Source organism: Anopheles coluzzii, chromosome 3, assembly GCF_943734685.1.
Source record: "Anopheles coluzzii chromosome 3, AcolN3, whole genome shotgun sequence".
In the NCBI taxonomy this organism is placed as follows: Eukaryota; Metazoa; Arthropoda; class Insecta; order Diptera; family Culicidae; genus Anopheles; species Anopheles coluzzii.
In genome coordinates this window covers 48,670,828-48,694,752 of record NC_064671.1, presented here as the reverse complement: position 1 = coordinate 48,694,752, position 23,925 = coordinate 48,670,828, and the positions used below count along the sequence as shown (strand labels likewise).

General features: G+C 42.5%; 5 protein-coding genes across 5 annotated transcripts; 3 read left to right on the top strand and 2 right to left on the bottom strand.

Annotated features, from left to right (window-relative positions):
- Positions 1-45: 45 nt before the first annotated feature.
- LOC120959357 (uncharacterized) lies at positions 46-5,748 on the bottom strand. Its single transcript, XM_040382667.2, has 7 exons — positions 5,481-5,748; positions 5,148-5,308; positions 4,821-5,081; positions 4,549-4,745; positions 3,781-4,481; positions 3,509-3,715; positions 46-3,440 (listed from the first exon to the last, which is right to left on the bottom strand). The coding sequence occupies exons 1-7, from the start codon at positions 5,482-5,484 to the stop codon at positions 2,080-2,082; spliced, it is 2,892 nt and encodes a 963-aa protein (XP_040238601.2). The 5' UTR covers positions 5,485-5,748; the 3' UTR covers positions 46-2,079.
- A 256-nt stretch (positions 5,749-6,004) lies between these two features.
- On the top strand, positions 6,005-9,550 carry LOC120959356 (nonsense-mediated mRNA decay factor SMG8). Its single transcript, XM_040382666.2, has 5 exons — positions 6,005-6,159; positions 6,236-6,374; positions 6,448-7,317; positions 7,384-7,485; positions 7,548-9,550. Exons 1-5 carry the CDS (start codon positions 6,110-6,112, stop codon positions 9,330-9,332), a joined length of 2,946 nt encoding a protein of 981 aa, XP_040238600.2. The 5' UTR covers positions 6,005-6,109; the 3' UTR covers positions 9,333-9,550.
- A 70-nt stretch (positions 9,551-9,620) lies between these two features.
- LOC120959359 (uncharacterized) lies at positions 9,621-11,583 on the top strand. The gene is made up of 4 exons (XM_040382670.2): positions 9,621-10,081; positions 10,157-10,300; positions 10,388-10,526; positions 10,614-11,583. The coding sequence occupies exons 1-4, from the start codon at positions 9,982-9,984 to the stop codon at positions 11,533-11,535; spliced, it is 1,305 nt and encodes a 434-aa protein (XP_040238604.2). The 5' UTR covers positions 9,621-9,981; the 3' UTR covers positions 11,536-11,583.
- A 9-nt stretch (positions 11,584-11,592) lies between these two features.
- Positions 11,593-12,285, bottom strand: LOC120959362 (uncharacterized). The gene is made up of 2 exons (XM_040382673.2): positions 11,833-12,285; positions 11,593-11,748 (listed from the first exon to the last, which is right to left on the bottom strand). Exons 1-2 carry the CDS (start codon positions 12,073-12,075, stop codon positions 11,629-11,631), a joined length of 363 nt encoding a protein of 120 aa, XP_040238607.1. The 5' UTR covers positions 12,076-12,285; the 3' UTR covers positions 11,593-11,628.
- Positions 12,286-18,470: 6,185 nt separating this feature from the next.
- LOC120959360 (replication termination factor 2) lies at positions 18,471-19,891 on the top strand. The gene is made up of 3 exons (XM_040382671.2): positions 18,471-18,711; positions 18,802-19,173; positions 19,246-19,891. Exons 1-3 carry the CDS (start codon positions 18,643-18,645, stop codon positions 19,792-19,794), a joined length of 990 nt encoding a protein of 329 aa, XP_040238605.2. The 5' UTR covers positions 18,471-18,642; the 3' UTR covers positions 19,795-19,891.
- Positions 19,892-23,925: the final 4,034 nt, after the last annotated feature.

Genomic DNA, 23,925 nt, shown 5'->3' with positions numbered 1-23,925 from the left:
TTTTGTGAGAGATAGCTAGAAATCCCGATGGAACAAGATGTAGCATATACCTTCCAATTATTTTCTTATTACAGACGGCATTGTAATGCTATTATTCGTGCGATCAGAAAACATCGATCATGCGATCTTAGAGAGCATAAAAGCAGAATGACACCATGCGTAGCCCAATTGCACTATACATATGTGGCACGAGAAACAGGGTTTGAGCAGATTTAAGCGAGCTCCCTGAACTACATCGACAGCACTACCTTTAATTATTTAATGCTAAAATGGATGCAACGGCAAATCCAGCCGTTTACATCGAATCAAATCCTTCTTCTCGTCCTTGCCCTGGTTGGTTAGAAGCAGTTTTAGGGCTTTTCAATATTCTTCCAATATCAGTTACTAACTTAATAGAGAGGTATATGTTTACCGTTCTAAAGTGGTAATTAAAACAGCAATCTAATCTAAAAACAATTTTTTTTTTTCAAATTTACATTCAACCAAACCGAGTCTGCGTTGTATTATAGAATGCAATGTTGTGCATTTATCGAACGGTTTACTTTTGTTCATACTGTGCGCAAAACGTATGGTGTCCTATTACGTGCAATTCTATTTTTTGTTTTCATATTTTCCATTCACTCTCTATGTGTGCTGCTGATTCACTAACGAAAATGCACATTAATCTACTCGAAAACCCTGATCGTATTAAAAGTATACGATCAATCAACGTACCTAACCAACGTGCACGTACCTAATGTTTGCTAAAAACGCGAAGGAAACAAATTCTACGCAATTGCTCTACTCAATCTACTTCCGTTGCTCTGCTTGCATAAGTATGTGCTCTCGCAACTAAGTAAAATGTAGGCACTTGTAGTGTGGATTAGAGTTAAAATGAATAGCAATGACTGCCACCTGCTACCGGATAAACCGCCATCCTTCATGGGCAACTATTACGAGGCGGTGGTTTTTGTTAGCTGTTGGGGCCAATTTAAAGCTCCATTGTATCTTCCTAAACACCAAAGAATGGGAATGGATCATTTTGAAACTTTCCATTATATTTAATCACCTTTCTAAGTTTGTTTGGTAAAACTTGGTAAACATTACTGGCTATGGAAACTTTTAAGGAATCAAATATTATACGCAAATCTTGTTTAGGCGATGTACATAAAAGAAATATAATAAGAAAACTATAATGCAGCAATTACACTACCAGTATTTAAATTGCCAAAGAAACCTTTTCTTATTTGTGGTACCTTGCATAGCTTATCAGCGTTTATGAACGATTAGCAATACTGTGATCGTCAATGTAAGCTTCTTTAAACACACAATAGCTCGTTTAAATTGCGTTTCACTTCGGTGGAAAGTGAAGTGAGCCAGCTTTAATCACACCGTGTTATCTCGGCGCGTTACGTTCAAACAGTGGATATTCGTAGTACTTTTTAGATCGTATCATACTGTACTAGTCTCGTCCTGTACATCTTTGGTTAGGGTTATAATTATACTTTTGCATCGTTATTAGGGTAGGAAATGGAATGTTTTAAATAAAAGCGTTGTAGCGTTGGTCTTCCCATACAGGTATTCAATTTTGGTGACCATTCTTATGCTCTCAGGAAATCATTCTACTCCGTTGTTTTGTTCTTAAGCCTGTGAGGAGTGTTTTTTTATGTTTTTATCCTTGAAGATTTTAGATTATTCAATCCAACTGTGTATTTGATCCTCCGGGTCGGTTATATTTGACTTGACCGACTATTCTGCTATGGAAGGGGTAAACCAATAAATGGGCTAAAGCCCAAATTTTGTATGGTTGAGGCAGACTGTTCTTGGACAACATATGGTTGCAACGAAAAAAGAGATGTTTTAAATATTAAAGATCATTTTAAAATTGTCTCGCTTGCTAATCCGTACTTTCAACTTAATATTAGCACTTTTGAATAAATAGCTTAAAAATAATCAACAAATATAACGGAACCATATTAATGTTGGCTGCCAAGAGGGTGCCCTTTAAAGAGACTTAATATAAAATAAAATAAAATCGCTAGTGCTTCAAATATTCCTCGGTATTCCTCCGCAATTATGAATTAATATTACCAATTCGGCTTACGGATTAACTGGGTCACTTTCCACAGCCTTCGACTGAGCGATGCTTTCCATTTCCTTCTCATCACGTTCCTTCTGCTCGCCGTCGTTATTTTCCTCCTCATTACCACGATCGGCTTCTTCAATCCTAATCATTTGAACTTCACAGTTGATCGAATCCTTATCCGTCGATTCCCGAGGACTTTCCCTAACGTTTATGCTTTGCTCTTGTCCAGCAAGCTTAGGAGAAGTCTCCGCAGAACTGATGGGTAATGTAGACGGCCGCGAAAGCTTATTGTTGCAACTCACCAACAACTGCTCCTTGGCTGCATCGTCCAACATCTTACCAAAAGGAAACGTTTCTGGCATCTGTTCTAGCTGGGGCGTATGTACGGCCACAATTTCCGTTTGAGTTTCACTGGAGCACTGGAGTTGTTGGGAAGCGTTACTCATCGACGGTTGCGCAGGTTGCGGAACATGTACCAAGAACTGCATACAGCTTACTATGTCACGTACCGCGCCCTGCAACTGTTGCACCTGGTTCATTAGCATCGAACAGGACTTTGTCAGATCCTGGAGCGTACTGTGCTCCCCGCCGTCACCCGCAAGTTGTTCGCAATTTTCTTCTTCTTCCGATACCGTTACTTGCGTTGGCCCACTGATGTTCTGGGTGGCGAATGATTGTTCCGCTGGATTCATAGAGGAAACTTTCCTCCACAACTGACGCAAAGCTTTCATCTGGAGTTGTTGAATTTTGCGTCCCGACTCCAACTGTTCTTTTGTTATCTGCATGTCCTTAGTCAGCTGTAAAATATGATCGTTTGTTCGCTTGTGGAATAATTTTTCCACCACATCCCGTGTCCGTTTCCGAGTTACATAGCCACGCCAAAGCTTCTGAATGAGAATGGCCGAATTTTCAGTTGCCTTATTATCGTCCATCGTCTCCTTGGCCGCAGGTACACCCGACAACGCAGCTTCTTTATCCTTCATTTTTAATCCCGACCCCTGCCCTACGTGCTGAAGGGTGTGATGCGTTTGTTGCTGAGCCGCTTTGTGACGAATGGTGCGCAGTTTTTCAACATTGATCGTTTCACTATCGTCGTCCGAGCTTACAGCATTGCTCGACCCACCCTCCGACGGTGTTGCTATAGCAGCATGCACAGAATATTTCGATTGTGATGATACGGGTCTGGAATGGCTATTGCTACCACCACCACCACCGTTGCTGCTGTGGCTGTTGAGTGTTTTTCGCGGCGAAAGAGAGGGCGAAGAACGCTCACTGCTGTTATTGCGTTTCGCCGTGCGAGGACTTCCGCTTTTGGAATTTACGGTTGCCACCGGGATGCCTCCACCCGCTTGACTTCCCCCCGTTCGATGGATGTCTGCAAACGGAATAAGCGTTTCATATTTGCACATGCTTACTTGCAAAAGTGTAAATCTTATACCATACCTTTAGTTTTTACAGCTTTGGGAATCTGCGGCGTCTGTGGTTGCGGCTGCATATTACAATGTTGCATATTTCGCTGCACGATACTAGCAGCCGTTGTCGTAGTGGGACCACAGTCAGGGCTCATCAAGGATTCGGGTACCGGCACCATTTTAGATGCAGCTGTTAGTGGCCCCCCTCCAGTAATGACAGCGGGGTTTAATATTTGATCTAGATGGCATGTAATAGAAGGGAAATTACTAGATAATACATGATAGAAAAATGAAAAAACTCACCATTATACAAATTTCCATGGTTTTGGTTCGTTGCTGTCGAATGTTGTTTGCTCAACACAATACATTCGTTGCCTGTACCGGTACCGGCCATACTATTGGCCGAAGCGGCAGTGTTATTACTGCTCGCCAGCATGTTTGGATCCAAGCTCTGCGACATAATAGTGCTGTCTGAAGTTATATTATCAATTAACGACCGAGTCAGTTCGAACAGCTGCGATCCTCCAGAGCTGCTCTCGCTATGCCCAGATGACATTGAATTGTTCGAAAGGTTACCATGGTAACTGTTTGACATGGCATCCGGAGAGTTTTGACGCCCGCTTAAACGCGATACGCGAGGCGACTGTATGCGCGTTGCTTGGCCCTTCCGCCGCAGTGACGATGGCGAATTGTTTGCCGATTGATTTGCTCCATCGCTGCCGAGTGTTGTTTGTTCCTGCAATTGGCGCTGATGTTGCTGCGCTTTGCTAAGTATAAGTCGAAGTTTTCGCTCGTTTTGGTTTTCCAACGCTTCGCCAGACAATGGGCACACGCTGCTTAGATAGCGAGCCAGTGCAATTTGTTCGCCGATTCGGAATTGGCGACCCCGTCCCTGGCTGTACAACCATTCCGCTTTCAGACTCTCGATGGCAGTGACCACAAACCCATCAATATGCTTCACACTCATGCACCAATTCAACACGAATGGGCGGTAGTCAAATCCACTATAAATAGAAAGCAGTGTCTAAACTAACCCAGCAGCGCAAAAACCTAACATTCTTTACTACTTACACTACGTTTCCGGCCATCTGGACGCACGGATTGTCCGCTATCGTGATGCTGTTGAGATTGTTCAGGTGGCTTAGTGTGCAAATTTCATTCAGATCCGCAATGTTATTCTTTGCTAAGGTTAATGTTTCCAACGATTGAGGTAAGTGTTTATCACATTGCCTTAAATGCGATATGCGGTTTCCGTTGAGATAGAGTTCCTGCAAGAAAAGAAGAACAATATTAAAAGGAACGAATAGCGAACAAGAGTCAGGGGTGTATCGAATGCTACAAACCTTTAGGTTTTTTAAGTAAGATATATCCGATACACTGGTGATACTGTTTTCCGAAAGATTCAAATACTGAAGGTTTACGTTCGTATTCAAATGTTCGATGGTTTTAATATTGTTGCACTCCAGATTCAAGTGCGTCAAGTACACTAAATCTTTTAGTCCTTCTATCGTGAGGATCCCGTTGTAGGACAGATTTAACTCGCGTAAACAATGTAATCGACAAACGCCGTACATACGCAGCAGCTGGTTTTTGCACAACGATAGCTGAAAGAAGCAATTAATATGACGAAGATGTGGTGACCGCTGCAAGATGCACGCCGCTTTGCTTACCTTCTCGATCTTCAAGTACGAATCAATATTATCTATCTTCTGTAGCTCATTGTCGTCCAGTATCAACACTTTGTATTGCTGCGCGTCTTCCATTTTCGGCACCTTTTTGAGACATTTCTTCGCCAAATCCAGCGTGGGCTTTTGTGCTTCGATTTCCAAATCTGTAAATAAACATTCCACCGAACAGGGAGCATGGCCAAAAAGACGCAGATGGAGAAAAGGGCATTTGCTATTCTTTGTGACTGGTGCGGCTAGCCTACAGCAAAACAAGCCCCATTCAATCAACTCCTTTGTGCTTGAAGGCACTACTGATTGCTTGCCCCATGTACATACCCATGTCGTTCAAAGCGTGTGTCGCCGATTGCAATGTTTTACTCTGCGTAATGTAAATGTTTTTCACTTTTGATCCACCAATTTCAACTTCGTCCTTTTTCCGTGAGCTCGCAGCTTGTGCCAAATTTCAGCGATCCATAAAAAAAAAACCCTGCGTTTTTATGAATGACACTCCAGTTCTTGGCTTTAATTAGGGCTCACTAACACAAACACGTCCCGTCGCCAATCTCCCATGCGTACTGGCTGCGCTGTCCTGTTGAGGATACGCGCAAGGATGCAAACCTCTCGACGCGGTACTGTAGACACACTCGCCAGGACACTCACCGCACGCCTGCCGACAAACAACCAAAAAACAAAGCTACAAACAATAGAAACATTGCATCGTGCAACAATAAATAAAAACCGTGCGCTCAACAAACACCGAAAATCACAAGCAGCACAACAGCTTCGTTCAAAATTGGCGCGAAACGACAACCATCTCGTGGTCGCTCTATTTGTGTTCATCCATCTGGGAAATAGCGTCACGTCAGCGGAGATGCTCGTTGACAGTTGTTTTGTTTACAATCGTATCACAAAAATCGTGGCCCTTCTTGCAGCCGCTGCGAGTGAAGAACGGAAAGCAACTAAAAATGAAACCGTACGAGAGTTTTGTGTTTCCCGAGCTACCCTTGGACATTAGGTAAATGCTGTGTGCTTTTTAAGACTAGCAAAATCATGATGTAACGATACCGTGCTTTGCTTTCTTTGTGCCAAAGGGAAAAGCTGTTCCAAAAGGACAACGCAATGGTTGTGGTTGGAGTGCTGGGCAAATCAAACGAGGCGCACTGCAACAAATTACTCGAGTTCAATATGCTTCACTCCCATCCATCGTTAACGGACGAGGCAGGAATTGATGTAAGGTTGATTTTTTTTGTCTGATCAAAAACATTTTCTTTATATGCACACTACACCGTGCTTCTCCTTTTAGTGCCGTGTGAAGTTTTACTTTCGTACCGAAGGGCAAACTTTGTTTCTACATTTCGACGCACCGTTCGATAACTTTGTGCTCTTACACTTAGCCGAACGGATGATGCTGGAAAAGACTGACGAATCGCCGTTACATTTCATCGAATTCAACAGCGCCATTCGCACCCGTTTCGCGAGAGTTCTGTTGCTAGCGCTCCAAGTATGCCACATCCTGGTAGTGGTAGAGCCATCGATATCATTCGACATGTCCTATCTGTCGATATTCAAGTCGTTGAAAATCATCCGCGAAAAGTATGTGCTGAAATTTCTGCCCAAAATGCTGAAAAACGCAAACGTGGGATCCTTCATGGGCAAAGAATGCCGGCTGTGCAGTCCACGGCTACTGTTTATGTTCAACCTTCCGGACAATGGAGAGCCTCATTCGCTGGACGAAATTGATATGCTCGAAACAAAGGTAGAAGATTACATCAACAAAACGCTTCGTAATGAATTTATCATCACAAACAACAGTGCAATGTCGCTGTTTTCGCTGCCGAAAATGAAACAATTTGTTTTCTTCAACGAAGCCAAACCATGCAATCAAGACCCTCTGATGGATTCGATCGATATGCTCTCAATGTATCTTGCGAAGCAGCAGCAGAACAGCGCAGGCACGCTGCCCGAAAGTGAGGAACAACAGATTTTGGAGCAAGCAAAACCATACGACTGCTTTGGATTTCCATCCAATTTTAAGTTCGAGCTCAAAGACCCGATCGAAGAAGACGAACGAAGCATATTTAGCCTGGTACAGGATCATGTGGAGGACGCGTTGGATACCGGTTTCGATGAGAGCGAAAATCCTGGCAGGCAAAGAATTCGGACGCATTTTGTGGTAAATATACACGGACCCCATGTTTTGCTGTATCTGTTTATGAACGAGTTTGCTTCATTTTTATAGCTTCCATCCACCCATGCTTGGTACGAGATGTTTAAATACATGCACCAGCTGTTCATCGAGAATCCAAATGACCCGTATTACGACGCCTACGATTCAGATTATGTAAGTAAAGGTACAACCAAAGGCCCGAGAACAAATATGCATATCTTGCGGTTATTTTTCAGAAAGCTTACCTACAAAACTTCCATGACATCGTCGATATTGATGAGCGATTTTTCGGCGAAATTTGTGAGCAGGGTCTCGATTTGGCTACACTCAAGTACAAGGACATGTTACCGCCGCACTATAGTGCGTCCTTCCATGAAACCAAGTACCACGAAGCATTAAATCTGTTGCTCGAGTATGCACGAGGACCTGAGCTGAAACCTAGCATCCAAAAGCTGAAGGAGTACTGCGACGCGATTTGGCAGAGCGGTAAACAGCAGTGCGAATATCCGAGTTTGCGTGGTAATCCGTGTGTGCTAGGCAAGCACAAATCCATCGACCTTGCGGAGCATTCGAGTGGAGTAATTTATGTGTCCTCGTGCAACTGTGGCCGGACGCAAGGCCACCGCGAAGATCCGTACACCATTCGGCAGGCAAACTATGAATTTTATCAAATGATCGCAAAAAGTTGCAGCAATTGCAATCGTCTAGAACGGGTCCAATTTCCAGTGTTTGAGCCTTCGAGTAGCGACTTTCGCGCAGCGGAGTTCATAAACAAAAACTTTTCCAACCTGATGTCGTTCGATAGTACCGGCCGTACAGCATCCGATTTCGGACCGAATGTGCGTGCCATACCCGGCCATTCGCCTTTCCTATCTGGCAGTCAGCGAAGTCAAAATAGCTCAGCCAGTTTAAGCTTTAACATTGCTTCGGATGGTGAAGAAGATGAAGAAGAAGGAAATATTGGCAAAAAAGGAGAAGGTCGATCTAATCGGCGGGAGCAAGATCCCGCAGAGGAAAGAAATGATACAGACCAGTGCGACCAGATGGATGATGCTCGCCTCAATGATGATGATGATGATGATGAGGATGACGATCAACTTGCATCGAATAACGAGGAAATGAACGAAATAGTGATAAAATTAGGCGCATTAAAACACGGAAGCGATGCATCACCAGGAGAGATAGGACACCCGGCAGCACCGGCCAGATTGCCATCTACCACTGAGTATCTTCCCGGCATGTTGCACATCGCTAGCCCTGCTGGATTGTTGCCACGCTTCCCTTCATGGTCACTGGTATGCTTAGGTTCTAGCTCTATCTATACGCACAATACCGGTTTGCCGGAACACGTGCAGAGTGGGTTCCTCTCCGGTTCGAATTTCCTCCTGCCGTGGGACGTAAGCGTACGCCTAGAGCATGCACAGTGTTGGGCCGCATCGTACGAAAAAATTCGCAACCGCAAAAAAGGAAACCCACATTCATCGAAAAGCTTCGAGCACAACAAAACGTTTACGCTGAAAATATTCATCGGCGTGGAGTACGAGTGTTTGCGCGGCCATCGGTTCATTATGAATGCGCCCGACAGTATCCTTCGCTGTGGATCCGAAATCGTTCGAAACAGCGGTAGTAAGGTCGTGTTTAACGACATGCCGATCTACTTCCCCTGCCCTTGTCGAAATACGATCAACAACACGGCGCAGCTGATGCGAGTGCACATCATTACACCGAAGGCACCGGTGAATGTTATCATTGATCCGAAGGTGAAACTTTTCCAGAACAACATGCAGAACAGCATTACCTTCACGACGGGCATGACCGAACCGATCAAGCTGACGCAAAGCTCTTACTGGATATTACGCTTACCGTTCGTGTATGAAGGTGATAGTGGGCCATTAATGGCACCGACCGATGTCAATCCGGCCAGTGCGATTATGCACGGGGTGCTTCTGGCTGGTATGTATGGTATAAGAGAGAACGAGCTGAACGAGGAAACGATCGGCATTTCCAATCCATCCGGATAATATCAAATAGTGTACACCAAGAACAGCAAGTGCAAAAAAATGACGATAGTATCGGAACTTGATCATTGCACTCTAAACCTACTGTCTTCAGATGATTGTTATTATAAGGCAGCGTTTCTGGGATACGCTGTAGCTTTTTCGGAACGTAAAATTTTGAATACTACAAAAATACGTAATATTTTCGATGACGAAGTAAAAAATTCATATCAAATCTAAAACGGACACTCTAAGGCTTGTTTTAAGTGATGACAAATCATTTTTTTTTAATGTTTTGCTAACGATTATTATACTTTAAATTACATCATGTAATATGGGCACTTCGGTCTAACAATTACCGTTACACGCTGCACTTGAAGGTTTGCACTCTTTTCGTGCTGAATTGCTGGCATAAGGATGGTAATATTGGGAATCCTATAGCACAACAGAATCTGTCACTGTTTGCGTTTGCTCAAATGGCAAAAAAGGCAAATGTATTTGTACAAAAAGAAACAACGTTTCAAAAACATTGATAAGCGCGTGTTTACGTTGCGTTGAAATTGTTCAGCTAGTACGGATCGTTGTGGCGTACGATGAGCAACCAGATTGTAGCAAACATCTGCTTCGTGTGCTGATCGTTCGAGGGACACACCTTCAGCCACCGATTTACACCATGTGGACAGATGCAACGACAGCCCGGATTACGCTGAATACGATCCGATTTGTGGTGTTGGTCTGTTTCCTGTTGCCATTTTTCTTCGCCAGTTATGCAAGTAATGCGTGCTTTTTTGTTCGATAAAGCCTTCTTGAAAGCACTAAAAAAAATATGTATTTGTCTTTCCTTTCAGCGGTTGCGCTCTCCCGTCAGCTGTGGCTGATTATCTTGTGCTGGCGCTATCCTTGGTTGAAGCGAACCAATGTACATGGGATCAAAAGCTTCGTCGATCGGACCCGCAATCCTGAGGTGCTGTGTGTGCTAATGGAGATGGAAGGTAAGTTTGTGGTTATGCGCGAGTTTCGATTACCGAAATGCGATAAACCAATCGGAGTGTTTTGTTTCTTCTTGTGCTATTCACTAGGTGAAATTGATGTTGTACAGCTGCGGGATGAATTTTTGCACCACATTCGCGATTGCAGCAGCAGCCATATGCGGCTATGCCTGCCGCAATTTATTTTACCCTTCATGTCTTGCTGGAACAAGTATCCGTGGCTGAAGGGGTAATGGTGAATCATTGCTTTGCTTCGTTGCGCTTGTCTAATGTTTTTTCTATGTTTTTCTTATTCCCTATCTTCCTCGACCGCTAGAACCAGCAGTGCCGACGAACACATAGTATTGGCCCCAGCCATACAGCGAGGACGTCCAATAAAAGAACTGATGTGTTTGTTAAACATCGCTACCACAACTGCCGGCAGCGCAAGCTTGAAAGATCCGTTGATAACAAATGCTAAACCCGCTGCTCTTCACTGGCAAATCGTTTGCATTCCGGTAATTGGTGAATCGGCCCCGGACTGCAACGACCGTTGCGTCACCTCGCACTATCTGTTGTATGCGATCGATCTACAGCTTTTGAATGAGACAGAGAAACGCAACCTAAGCTACATCCCCTTTAACGGATACCTCGAACGAGGCGAACAACCAATGGTTGACAATGTACTGGCGAAACCTTACTACATTCCGCGCCTGTGGAATTATATTTTCTCGACCATACATTACCGCTGGAACGAGTTTGTCTACCAACACGATCCACTCGAATCGCCGGACATAGACCGCAAGCAGTACACAGGAATGGGTCAACTACTGTCTGCGCTGTTCATTTCCATCGTGTACGTTTGCGGTGACTTTGTGTGCTCTTTTCGGTCCATCAAAGGAAGTCCTTTGGATAAAATAGATTATCTTCAACGGTTGATTGAACGCGAGATCGAGAAGCGCAATCTTACGATACGAACGATTTGGGACACATTTCGGCAGTCCATCGAACCGGTCAATTTGGTGAAAGAGGTTACGTTTTTTATCTGGAAAACTATCGCCACGATCACGCTCATGGTCCCGTGGTACGGATGGAAGGAAACGGAAGCGTTGTTATTGTACCTTTCGAAAGGGACGATCAATAGTGATACGATGGTAGGATTCATCGTTGAATGCACTCCCATATGCTACGGCGTATTGCTCGAGTGTTGGCGCATGCTGTGGCTCCTGGTGGAGGTCACGCTACAACTCAATGAATAATAGCGTAAAAGTATTTCGTGAAGCAAAAACTACATACCGAGAACAAAACCACAAGTGTTCATAAATTCAAAGTATCTTATATTATCCAGAGAGTTACATTTGTGGACCCATGTAGAAAGGTTCCTTGCAAACCGACATCAATGTGCACAGCATGTTGTGTCCATCCACATCGAAACTTTCCGTTTTCTCCCCGCTGTTGAAGTACGTTATTATCTAGAATGGAATGAAAGGAAATCAATTAGATTAGCTTCCGTAGCATACAGTTGTACCTGGAATCTAAGGAAAGCAGCTACACACCTCCTTTCCGCGAACCGTATCATTGGGAGCCGCAATGCCTATCACTTCGACCCATCCTGAGCAAACACCATTCAAGGGATCCGACAGTTGCACCTGGACATTGACTCCGTCTGTCGATTTGCCGCTGAACGATTTGCAACCATCGTCGGCGCGTTCCACCTTTAAATGGATGCTGATCGGTTGGCCAACGTGGCGTTTCATCAGCGCTCCGTTCACGATCGTTCTTCGTTCGAATTGTAGCATTTTGCTGATGTTGCTTAAAACAATACTGTTGGACGCACTTTTGTCGATTCGTGCAGAGCAAAGCCGTGAATCTTCCTGCGTTTGGTGATGTTGCCGCTGCTTTTGTTGTGTAGCCCGCGCGATTTTGACAGCAGCATAACTTCCCCAACCAGTGTGGCCAGATTATTTTGGCGGTTTTCGGTAGGCGCATCAAAATTTTATCGGTAGTTTTCGGTAGGTTAAAACTCGAAACTTAACTCGAGTTGAAGGAAGTGAAAGCGAAAGAAGTGTTAAGCGTGATGGGGGGGGGGGGGGGGGTACTAATGCGCAAAATTAAAGTTCCATATCAAAAGAATATGCATCCTTTACTTAGGATATGGATTAGATTTGGTTCAGCGGTTACACAAATGAAGGTCTTTCTGAAGTGTTGATCTGAAAATGGTACTAGGAATTCTAAACCAAAGAATAACTAAGATGCTCATTCTTTTTGCTCAGTGGTGGCAAGTTCTTTTTCTTGGGGCTCCACGCGACCGCTTAGGGCCACTGCAGTGCTCCATTGGATACGATTTTATCGTACGTGCTGTAATTTGATTTTCGCTGGATTATTTAGATTGATTTGATTGTTTGGCTGAGTTTCATCGTTCAATGATTACATAAAATTGAGATTTTTTCCATCAAACCCAAATATATATATACATCGGTATTCCTGGTCACTTTGCCCACAGGGCAGGCGAGCTTTTGGCGGCCATCGTCGCAAAACCGTCGCAAAACGTCAAAACCGGCGTCGCATGTACTGCAAACCGACGTCGCCAGCGAGCGAAACTCGCAACGATTTCGAGGCGCTGGCGACGGTCGTTTTTGACGTTTTGCGACGGTTATTGACCTTTCGAGTGAGCTTTTGCCCTGCGGTCCAGTGTGGCCAGATTATATTGGCAGATTTCGGCAGGAGCACTGTTGAGAACGCAACCATTTAACCGTCTTGTGTACGACCAAAAAACTTTACGTAATCGTACTACCGCCTACCCGGGTAGGCCATACAATTTGTATCGAAGAATGATGTTTTTTGTGATTAAAAGAGTATATCTTTTGAATTTGTAGTAAGATTTGAATGAAAACTGTCTTATAGGTTCATAATAATGTTTTATAACATATCGTTGTAAAATTCGAATTTTAAAAATCCTATCAATATTTTTTTTAATCAAAAATGTGCAGTAACTCCAACACCCCAACCGGCCTTGATGGATGTTTTAAGTGGATGCTTATGTCTTTTTCTTTTCTTTCAAATGTTGTATTACAGTTGTGTACAGTTAAATTTTATTGCATGATGTGTAACAATATTTTGAAATTAACACTGAAATCATCTCTTTTAAAATGATACCAACCACTACAAGCAAACGAAACAGAATTGGCTGAAAGTTAACACCCAAGCGCCACAGATTAAGCTTAAACGACTGGAAAATTTAATATCCGTAGAAAAAAAATGAAAGCTCCACAGCTTCATTGGTTTGATCAATAGATGGCGTATTAAAACTGATTATTATATTGCTATCCTTTTCTTGCAATGTGTTTCGGCAAGTTTCATCTTATCATGACCTATATAGCCTTCTAACTTTCCGAGCAAAAATCTATATAAATGGTCGTGTGGTCAGATATGTGGGTATCAACATCAACGACCATTACTCAAATCTCACTTGCTTCAGTGCTGATGGTTTCTATTGGAGTTTAGTATTTAAACAATTGTTGCCGTTCTAGTTCTAGCGATGCATAACTTCAATGCGAAACCATACAACAGTACAGAGGAAATGAGAAAGCTCTCCTCCAAGCGATGAAGCTCAACTAGTTGGGGTATCCCACCAACAGAGAGCGCCACCAGCTTTTTCGCTATTTTTAGAATGCATGAGTCGTTTGCCGTCTGCTAAACGAAGTCTTTCTATATTCCGTTTAGGTAGAGAACTTCAGTCGTTTAGAAGCCGTTTAATGGTCGTTTAGTGGATTTGTGGCACTTGGGCACACACATTCATACTTTTGTCATAGTGTTACTGCCGAATAGGAATGGGTGTTTTGGAGTGCACCAATGGCACCCACGGCTCCAGAGCCAGATCTATACCAACAGCTCCAGAGCCGGATCCGCACCAACAGCTCCGGAGACGGCTCCGTACCAACAGCCCGGAGCCGGCGGCGAATCAATGGCTCCAGAGCCGGTGATGAATCAACGGCTCTGGACCAACGGCTCTGGACTAACGTTTCAATAGTTTTATGTTTAGAACTTTTGTACTTAAATATTTTATTACACTCATACAACATACAAAATAAATAAGATACACAATACACAATACAGGCGGTCCCCGAGATACACGGTTAATGGGGACCGAAAACGGCCGCAAAATACCGCGTATCTCGAATTTCCGCGTAAGTCGAATCTCGTCATTTCTACCAAAAATACCACTAACTTTCGCATAACTTTGCAATCAGGGGGTGGTTTTAGTCACTTTATGAATTATTTGATATGATTCTGACTGAATATAACTGTTTTAAACCTTTTTAAATAGTTTTTAACATTCGATCAAAACGGAAATTATTTGGCAATTTGCAATTGATGTGTCAAATCAGTACAATTTGCTCAAAGAATTGTCAAATTTAGAAAACCGCGTATCTCCGAATCCGCGTATAAGAGGTACCGTGTATCTCGGGGACCGCCTGTACACTTTAAAATAAGAGAGCGGTACTTGTTCCGACGCAATGCGTTGCGATTTTGCCAAAATGTATGGGATTTGACAGACGCATGCGTTAACGACGCACGACGCAGCGTCAAAGTAGAAAAATTTCTATTTCGACGCACGTCGTGATGCGTCTGTCAAAATGGTTTAACCATATCGGGTGAAAATCGATATTTTTTCACGTTAAATTGTTTCGAGCGCAGTTTTGCGTGTAATTGGACTACTAAATAATTTTATTAACAAAACAAAATAATTGTAGAGAAAGTAATTTCGTAATTGCTGCAAAACAGGTGTGTGCGTGTCAGTACGCAATATGCAATAAAACAGCGAAAACATGCTTTGCACTGTTTTGAGCAGAACTGGAAATGATTTTACAGTTATAATTTAACATTATAATCACATAAGAACCTATAAATAAGAGGCATTATTGCTGTTTGTTGATGTTTTTCTTTGTAAAATGTGTTGACATATCCATGCAGAACGCAGCGAACAGATACCAGCGTGCGTCACGCAATGCGTTGCGATACGCTGCGTCGAAACAAGTACCAAGCCCTAACAAGTGCGGTGGCCGCCAAAAAGCTCGCCTGACCTGCGTACCAGTGTGGCCAGATTATATTGGCAGATTTCGGCAGGAGCACTGTTCAGAACGCAACAATTTAAATTTAATCAATTATTTTAATGATTATCCTACTAGCAAAGAGAATGAAAAAGTGTGCGACTTTCAGACGAGGGGCATGTAGAAGCAGGGGGAGACGGTTGGAAATACACGGAATTACGCAGAGCCGCGAGCGTGTTTTGGTTTCCACACAGTTTTTGCACTCACACAATTACACATGTGTGAATGTGTGCGTTCACTTTCAGCCTGCGCGCTCAGTTTGGTTTTCTCCTAGCGGCATGGTGGTATCGGTGTCTCGCTCGCACTAGTGCAGCTTGTTCGGAAAGATACGGAAAATACAATGAAACAGCGCGAGCGAGCGTTCTTTTCAGTGAGAGCGTCTCGTGTATTTTAAAGGCATGCAAGAGAGCGTCGGTCTGGTGGTACAGTCGTCAACTCGAACGACTTAATAACATGCCCGTCGTGGGTTCAAGCCCCGAATAGACCGACCCCCCATAGGTAGGACTGACTATCCTGCTATCCCAAGCGCCACAGATTAAGCTTAAACGACTGGAAAATTGGATATCCATAGAAAAAAATGAAAGCTCCACAGCTTCATTGGTTTGATCAATAGATGGCGTATTAAAACTGATTATTATATTGCTATCCTTTTCTTGCAATGTGTTTCGGCAAGTTCCATCTTATCATAACCTATATAGCCTTCTAACTTTCCGAGCAAAAATCTATATAAATGGTCGTGTGGTCAGATACGTGGGTATCAACACCAACGACCATTACTCAAATCTCACTTGCTTCAGTGCTGGTGGTTTCCGTTGGAGTTTAGTATTTAAACAATCGTATCGCCGTTCTAGTTCTAGCGATGCATAACTTCAATGCGAAACCATACAACAGTACAGAGGAAATGAGAAAGCTCACCTCCAAGCGATCCCACCAACAGAGAGTGCCACCAGCTTTTTCGCTATTTTTAGAATGCATGAGTCGTTTGCCGCCTGCTAAACGAAGTCTTTCTATATTCCGTTTAGGTAGAGAACTTGAGTCGTTTAGAAGCCGTTTAGTGGTCATTTAGTGGATTTGTGGCACTTGGGATACTACCAATAAGTCACTGAAAGCCAAGCCCACTTCACTAGTGGGTACAGGCAGGCCTTGACCGGCAGCGGTTGTTGTGCCAAATGAAGAAGAAGAATGAGCAAGAGAGTGCATTCTCCCTGTGGTAGCGCTCCATCCGCCATTCATTAATTATCAGCCCAAAACAACGGACTTCGGATCCGATCTTGGGCCGGACCCCCACCGTGTGTTTCTACCCAAATAGCCAGAATTGCTTAAGCAGCTCATTTTGGCACGCTAAAGATCGCTGCTCTAATTCGCCTTTTGCAGTAGATAAACAGCATCAAAGTTCCAGGCGGTCCTTCTAAATAGCGCCTAAGCAGCTTCCTTAAGCTACGGTGCTGGGGATTATTTTTCTTTGTGTTTTATTTTCAAGCAAGCGTCATCGATGAAATAAACAACAGGATTTGTTTTGTTTGTGTACTTGTGTATATTTTTAAACCCTTAATATTCATAAATTACACGAAACGTATCACAATTTACTGTACAATCACAATCAATTCCTTCAAAATCCCTTCTTCAAAGAACTAATCTAACTTGTACAGCAGCAATGAGATGATTGGCGGCGTCTGTCTTTGACACTTTGACAAGACCCACCTTGTACCGATGTCATGCATTAAAAAGCTATGAAGTTCCACCAAGTTCGGTACACGTTCTTAACAAGCCTTAAAGTTCCGTCATGAACCCTACACATAGTGCTAATCAGCCGCAAAGTTCCAAAGAGTACCATGTGCCTGTTTAAAAGCTCCATAGTTCCGCAAAGTGCCGTCTATCTCTTAATCAGCCACAAAGTACGACAATGGAACGATTTTTCGTTAAACAGCCCTAAATCAGCTATAAAGTACGAGCTGGCTATTTGGGTACCCAAGCGCCACAGATTAAGCTTAAACGACTGGAAAATTGAATATCCATAGAAAAAAATGAAAGCTCCACAGCTTCATTGGTTTGATCAATAGATGGCGTATTAAAACTGATTATTATATTGCTATCCTTTTCTTGCAATGTGTTTCGGCAAGTTTCATCTTATCATGACCTATATAGCCTTCTAACTTTCCGAGCAAAAATCTATATGAATGGTCGTGTGGTCAGATATGTGGGTATCAACATCAACGACCATTACTCAAATCTCACTTGTTTCAATGCTGGTGGTTTCCATTGGAGTTTAGTATTTAAGCAATTGTATCGCCGTTCTAGTTCTAGCGATGCATAACTTCAATGCGAAACCATACAACAGTACAGAGGAAATGCGAAAGCTCTCCTCCAAGCGATGAAGCTCAACTGGTTGGGGTATCCCACCAACAGATAGCGCCACCAGCTTTTTTGCTATTTTTAGAATGCATGAGTCGTTTGCCGTCTGCTAAACGAAGTCTTTCTATATTCCATTTAGGTAGATAACTTGAGTCGTTTAGAAGCCGTTTAGTGGTCGTTTAGTGGATTTGTGGCACTTGGGTACCTTCCCCTCGCCTGAAAATTTCATTCTCTTTGTCTGTCTGGTATGCTTTAACCGCCGACAGCGAGATTCAAATTCAAATTTAAATGACTTTCTTTGACGAGAAATTTTCGGAATCCACACAACTGACATTTTCTACTTATTATGAACATTAAATTTTAACGGATAAAAAGTGCCAGGCAAACAGACGTGCATCAGCGCGTAAAGTAACAAATGTGGTTAACAATCCTTAAAATAGCATCCCAAGCGCCACAGATTAAGCTTAAACGACTGAAAAATCAAATATCTGTGATTTTCGGTAGGATAAATGAAAAATCGGTAGTTTTAGGGGGCTCATCTGTGAATCGGTAGGCATATCAAAAATCGGTAGGAATACAGATAAATCGGTATTTCTGGTCACTCTGCCTATAGCGCCGCCAGAACTAAAAACTGAATAAGGTAAAATGTTGGAATGTTAAATTATTTGTGTGGTTCAGTAATACATTTTTCAAATTCTTTATTTATATTGCTTTATGGTTAGTTGTTTAATTTCTATATTAGGTACTGGATCTTCGATAGGTACAAAAAATCTACCTGGGAAAAGAAGAACAGTTTGACGTTTTAGGTGAAAACAAAACATAAGTAAACAAAACGCTCTCCCGTGTCCAGCGTATAATCGATTCATTTTTTAACTTTATACAAAACAAGCTTAGTTTTCCAACATGGGATGCGATGGTGGAACTATTCCTCGCCGTGACGAGTTGGTGCGACTAAAGAAAAAGCCAGAACAGGTTAGTGGTTGGGGCACTCACTTCCCGCGAGATGTGCACCATCGATCTTGAAATCATCTAATCAGTGGCCATGGTGTTTTGGTTTTGCAGAAAGATAAAGACGCAGAAAGGCAATTCCGATGGAAGCACTGTGCATTGACTCAACAACGGCTCCAGCAACCGATCGTTATGTGTGGGCTGGGTAGACTCTATGCCAAGCAAAATGTTATTGAAGCATTGCTGGACAAGGAGAAAATGACCGATGCCTGTGCTCACATTAAATCGATGAAGGATATCAAGAACCTGAATTTAACATCCAACCCAGCCTATGATGAAACGAAGGACGACAAAAGCTCCCCATACATCTGCGCACTGATTGGGCTGGAAATGAGTGGACAGTTTCGTTTCGTTGCGCTATGGACCTGTGGGTGCGTTTTTTCAGAAAGAGCACTCAAGGAAGTCAAGGACAGGGTATGCTCGGTCGTAAGTATCCACGCTAAAGATCGTTCCTCCGAACGATTCGCTAACACTAAGAACATTTTTGCTACATTACAGTGCCAAACACCGTACACCGATGACGATATTGTAATTCTCAATGGAACGGAGGATGAAATTGAGCAGATGCGAGTTAAAATGGAAGCCCGGAATGCTCGTGCAAAGGCAGAAAAGAAGGCAAAGTTGGATAAAAAATCCAAGACAAAAGCAGCTTCGGCGACCATTACTTCTGGGGAAGCAGCCGAGTCAGTTGCTACACCGCCAGAACAATCATTCGCTGCAGCCGCAACAGCATCAGCCAGTACTAGTTCTGTTTCGGACTCAGCTGATGGTAAAGGATCGAGCACGGTAGATAAGAAAGCTCTGCCATCAATGGCAAGGGCGAATGGAGAAGGCAGCAGCAAAGCAAAGCCGATCGTTCTGAACAAGCGTGCTCTAATAAGTGACAAGATCGGAGAGGATCCGGTATTTAAGAAATCCAAAGACGACTACAGTGTCGCGAAGGATCCAAAAGCCTCTGCTGTGTATAAATCATTATTTACATCTCACGAAAGTGAAAAAGACCAAAAGCGTGCTCACTGGGTCACATACAATCCGTTCTACAATTAAATAACAAGTAATAAGTATTTGCACTGGAATGTCTAGATAATTAACTTTTTTTTCTATACTTTGACAAAATAAAAACGATTTAGTTTTAATTGTTGAATGATTCCAGTCTTTTGAATGATGAATTTAAGTTGAGATTATATTTTTTTAAAGGAAACCAATAAATATGCATTTACAGAAAAGTATTCCCTTGGCATATATGAAGTGTTAATTTAATTTTAATGCACAAACTAAAATAAAAAGTAACGCTGCTTGGCAACATTTCGATTATCCGTGCTCTAGCGTTACAAGCACGGACTACACAGAGCTAATGTGTATCTTAATTCAGGTTAGCTCATATATAACAATCAAGAAAACGAAAGCAGTTCAATTTTCCCTAAACAGATTCACTCCATATTAAGTGATTTAAGGTAAAAATTCAAAAATCGTTAAATATGTTTTATCTTTGTGTATCCTAATTGCTGATCGTTATTTAATAACACTTTCCAAAAACTTTTCCAATTCGATGGATGTCAGTGCAACGTGTCAGCGATTGTCAAGAATGCTGACTGTGAGCCAACCTTCTCTCTGTACATTTTACACAAAAGAGAGTCGCTGGAGTTTCGAACCGAAGGAAAGAATACAAGCAGAAGTGTTCAGTGCAAACAGTTAACAAGTAAATTAAACGATTCCTAGTTTAATTTGCTCCTGCATTTGTGGTAAGCATTAGTATCTAGCTCTGTTTACGGGTCACGGAAAAGTCTACGGATGTGCCTTCCGCATAGCAAGTACGAATGCGCAAACATTCGGCGAGGGTGTGTAGCTACAGGCCATTGCCCCTTGGCAAGGGTTTTTTGTTTTGACGGCCGGTTACGGCTTTTTTTTCATCTGTGGTTGCCTGCCTAATCTAACTTGCCAACAATACGACACCCTTACCCCAAACGAGAACATGGTGGAAATAGGCTTCCGAGATGAGTAATGATCTTCACAACCTGTCTGCGTACGCTCGCTACGGATGAGCAATCATGAGCTTTAATACCCTGCACCACCCTCCCCCTGGATGACTCACAAAGAACAGGAATCAAACGGTCGATTCGTCATTGCATTGAATGGGCTGGGAGGCTAGCAGGAATAGAATAATTACTGCAAGTGATACGTTACCCAATAGGTGTGTCGAAAAGTGCTGATTCAACCCCTATACGTGATTGGGTGCGATACGATGGGACCTGAATCGTTTGAAATGGTATGGAGGATAATCTGCAGGTGGTGCTTTTTCAGCAGTATCGTGCTATGAATACATCACATCACCCACTGTACATGTGTGCGTGAGAAGCAGAAGCGTTGCGTGTGCAATAGATACCGGCCTACTGTAATCATTCCCTAGGATGCAGGGTGTGTGTTTGTTATCTGCATCGGTTTGAGGGTAGAGTTCGATGAATTGATTGCAAAAGCACTCTGGTGTCGAGCGCGATGTTTCTATACCCCTAAAATAGATCCCTGTGAGATGTTAAAAGTACAAAACAAACGAAAAAAGGGAAGAAATCGCACACGGCACACTAAATTTATTTCGGTTGGATTGAGTCACCCACCCCGTCGTAGATCATTTTTTCAATGCGAGCTGTGGTTCGTTTTTAATTGGAGACACGATCTTTGAAATCCGCTATGAAGATCGTCACTCGGCAACTTTCTCCACACCCACTCTAATAGGGCTGTATTCCAAGGGCTTCTGTGTGAAATATGAAACACCTACAGAGGAGAGTATAAGGGACCGTCATCATCATGCCAATCATGTATTACACCACACACTACATTAACCGCAATTTACGTGTGTGTGGAGCCTAAGATAAGGTCCAAAACTTTATCCCTCTGGTATGTGTCGGTTTGGCATTGGTGATCGCTGGTGGCCCCCTTTTCTATATAAGTGCATGTGTGCGAGAGTGGTTGAAATGAGCTTCCTTATAAGGAGATGATCATATCGTATGCGTTTCTTCGAGGATAAATAGCAACCGTATGGCTAAATGCCGCCTTGGCGCCATTTGTATTTGAGATGAGATGAGATTTTGTAATTTAAACACTAAAAAAGACATAAATTTAAAAAAACATTGTACAGTTTTTAGTGTAAATGTAAAGACACACGTTATTGACAGTCGGTTTCGCTTTCGCTGTATATTCTCGTACTACGCAACGCCCTGAATGATGTTTAATTCAACAGTGGCAACATGCAGCGGATGAGTGTGTGTGGTTAGACCTCGAACGATTCTTGTTTCCATCCAGTTCCGGTCGACGACGGTTGTGTGCGTACGTGTAAATCGTCTTGGGGGAAACCAGACAGCAAAGGGAGCAGATACGGTTCTGACTGAATAACGATATCAGTTTTCCTCTGGTAATAATAATTGTTTGCGTTGGGTTGGATCATAGTATTTATTTCGTGGGTTTGGCGCGTGTGTGTGTGTGTGTGTTTGGAGAGAACACATATTCAGACAAACATATAAGTAATACCTTTTAAAAGAGACCCAACGATATAATGTTGTGTTGTGCGGTCTTGTAGCTATTTATTCCACAAACATTTCCCTTCAAACGGGTTTTAAATGGATAAATTTATCTGCAACCGCAGTACATTGAATTCTGCCTCTTTTACATAATATTTCTTAGTAATTTTTGAGCGTTTTTTCGGAATAAAAAAGAGTGATATTGCTACGAAGTGGTAGCGAGAAAATGAAAGTTTTAGTTTATTGCTTAGATTTATTGATACAGCTGTTTTATTCACCAAAAACAAAAGTTTATTAAATGGCCCCAACGGGCATACATCAATTGCTAGCGAATAAATCTTTCTCTAATTTATTCTCTTACCTTTTCCTTTTTTAATAGACAATCCCGACGATTTCTTGCCCACGATCCTGAAATAAAAATCAGGGCATAATACAACAATAAAAGTTAAAGATTGGAAATTGGCTTCATTAATTATACATTCCAATCAATAACATTTCACGACGATCGATCACTTTCATTGAAACATTTATGAATTCAAAAAAATCGTTATTTTTCTGTTATTCAACAGACTTTCGTTAAAAATAGACTATATTTACAATTCTGTTGTGATTTTTAGTTTATGTTATAGTTTCTTCACTCATGGCTCAAGTCATGTATACCGTTTCCCCCATACATGGGATAATCGACTATCTAACCTCCTATCCCGGCACATGACGGGTGGCATTGCCAGGTCTAAAGCAACAATGGATGTAGCAGCAAATGAAAAAGTCTTCAGTTCGTTGTGAACTCGGTTAATATATCTCCGTTTTTTGTAGAATAATCCTTGTCTTATGGAACTGTGTCTCGATTCTGATATGTGTTTATATGTATTATTTATAACCGAGAGTAACATATCAGGATATATAGTAAAAAGGATTAAAAAGCCTTTGTGTTTTGTAATTCATTTTAATTTATTTTTTGATAATTGAAGTAATATTTAATTACTCCCATTGGAATGCCAACAGCCGATTTTCCACTCACACTTTTCACTTTCGCACCACCTTGGAGGTGTTATTGTCCTTAGCCTAGGTGTCATCAACACTTTCTCTTCCATACTGTTATAATCACTGGAGCACGCAGGAGAGTTTGGCGAGGTAATCAAGATGAAAACGTGAAGCTTATGGGCTTATAGCACAGAGGAACAAATACAAATACCATCGTACGAAATCGTACGGAGACTGCGCTGTGGATCGTTTCACCTTCCACCCGAGAGTTTGATATCGTCGCTCGCGGTATTTACGTTGTACCGAACTGAGCTGTTCGAAAATAGTTTTGAAGGAACGCAAAACATAATCAGCAAAAAAGCTTAGGAACAAAAACCTTACAAATATTCTTATCCATGATGTATCTGTTATATGATTTGATTTTACATTGATATCCACTATCCTACTCGTTTGTACTACGATTGAAGAACAATGAATGAATTGTCACAATCATCATCGAAATAAGAGCGAACTGACTGGAAGAAAGAATACACGAGAGCGGAAAATTCGCAGCATCCGGGGGCGGCATGCCTCGTAGCATTGACACGGGCGGTCACTGCTGCAGCACGTGTGTGCAGAACAGTATGGAAACCCAGGAGAACAAAACAAGAGCGGAATTGCGGTTCGTTACTACTCTCTGAAA

Bases quoted from the DNA above. Each gene is read 5' to 3' on its own strand.
- LOC120959357 (XM_040382667.2), bottom strand. The intron at 5,082-5,147 runs GTAAGCAAAGCG...TGCTTCTTTCAG, and splicing joins CGTACTTGAAGATCGAGAAG to CTATCGTTGTGCAAAAACCA. The intron at 4,482-4,548 runs GTAAGTAGTAAA...TTCTATTTATAG, and splicing joins CAGATGGCCGGAAACGTAGT to TGGATTTGACTACCGCCCAT.
- LOC120959356 (XM_040382666.2), top strand. From the start codon at position 6,110: ATGAAACCGTACGAGAGTTTTGTGTTTCCCGAGCTACCCTTGGACATT. The intron at 6,160-6,235 runs GTAAATGCTGTG...TTTGTGCCAAAG, and splicing joins GAGCTACCCTTGGACATTAG to GGAAAAGCTGTTCCAAAAGG. The intron at 7,318-7,383 runs GTAAATATACAC...TCATTTTTATAG, and splicing joins GAATTCGGACGCATTTTGTG to CTTCCATCCACCCATGCTTG.
- LOC120959359 (XM_040382670.2), top strand. From the start codon at position 9,982: ATGTGGACAGATGCAACGACAGCCCGGATTACGCTGAATACGATCCGA. The intron at 10,301-10,387 runs GTAAGTTTGTGG...GCTATTCACTAG, and splicing joins TGTGCTAATGGAGATGGAAG to GTGAAATTGATGTTGTACAG. The intron at 10,527-10,613 runs GTAATGGTGAAT...CTCGACCGCTAG, and splicing joins AAGTATCCGTGGCTGAAGGG to AACCAGCAGTGCCGACGAAC.
- LOC120959362 (XM_040382673.2), bottom strand. From the start codon at position 12,075: ATGCTACAATTCGAACGAAGAACGATCGTGAACGGAGCGCTGATGAAA. The intron at 11,749-11,832 runs GTGTGTAGCTGC...ATTCCATTCTAG, and splicing joins ATACGGTTCGCGGAAAGGAG to ATAATAACGTACTTCAACAG.
- LOC120959360 (XM_040382671.2), top strand. From the start codon at position 18,643: ATGGGATGCGATGGTGGAACTATTCCTCGCCGTGACGAGTTGGTGCGA. The intron at 18,712-18,801 runs GTTAGTGGTTGG...TTGGTTTTGCAG, and splicing joins TAAAGAAAAAGCCAGAACAG to AAAGATAAAGACGCAGAAAG. The intron at 19,174-19,245 runs GTAAGTATCCAC...GCTACATTACAG, and splicing joins AGGACAGGGTATGCTCGGTC to TGCCAAACACCGTACACCGA.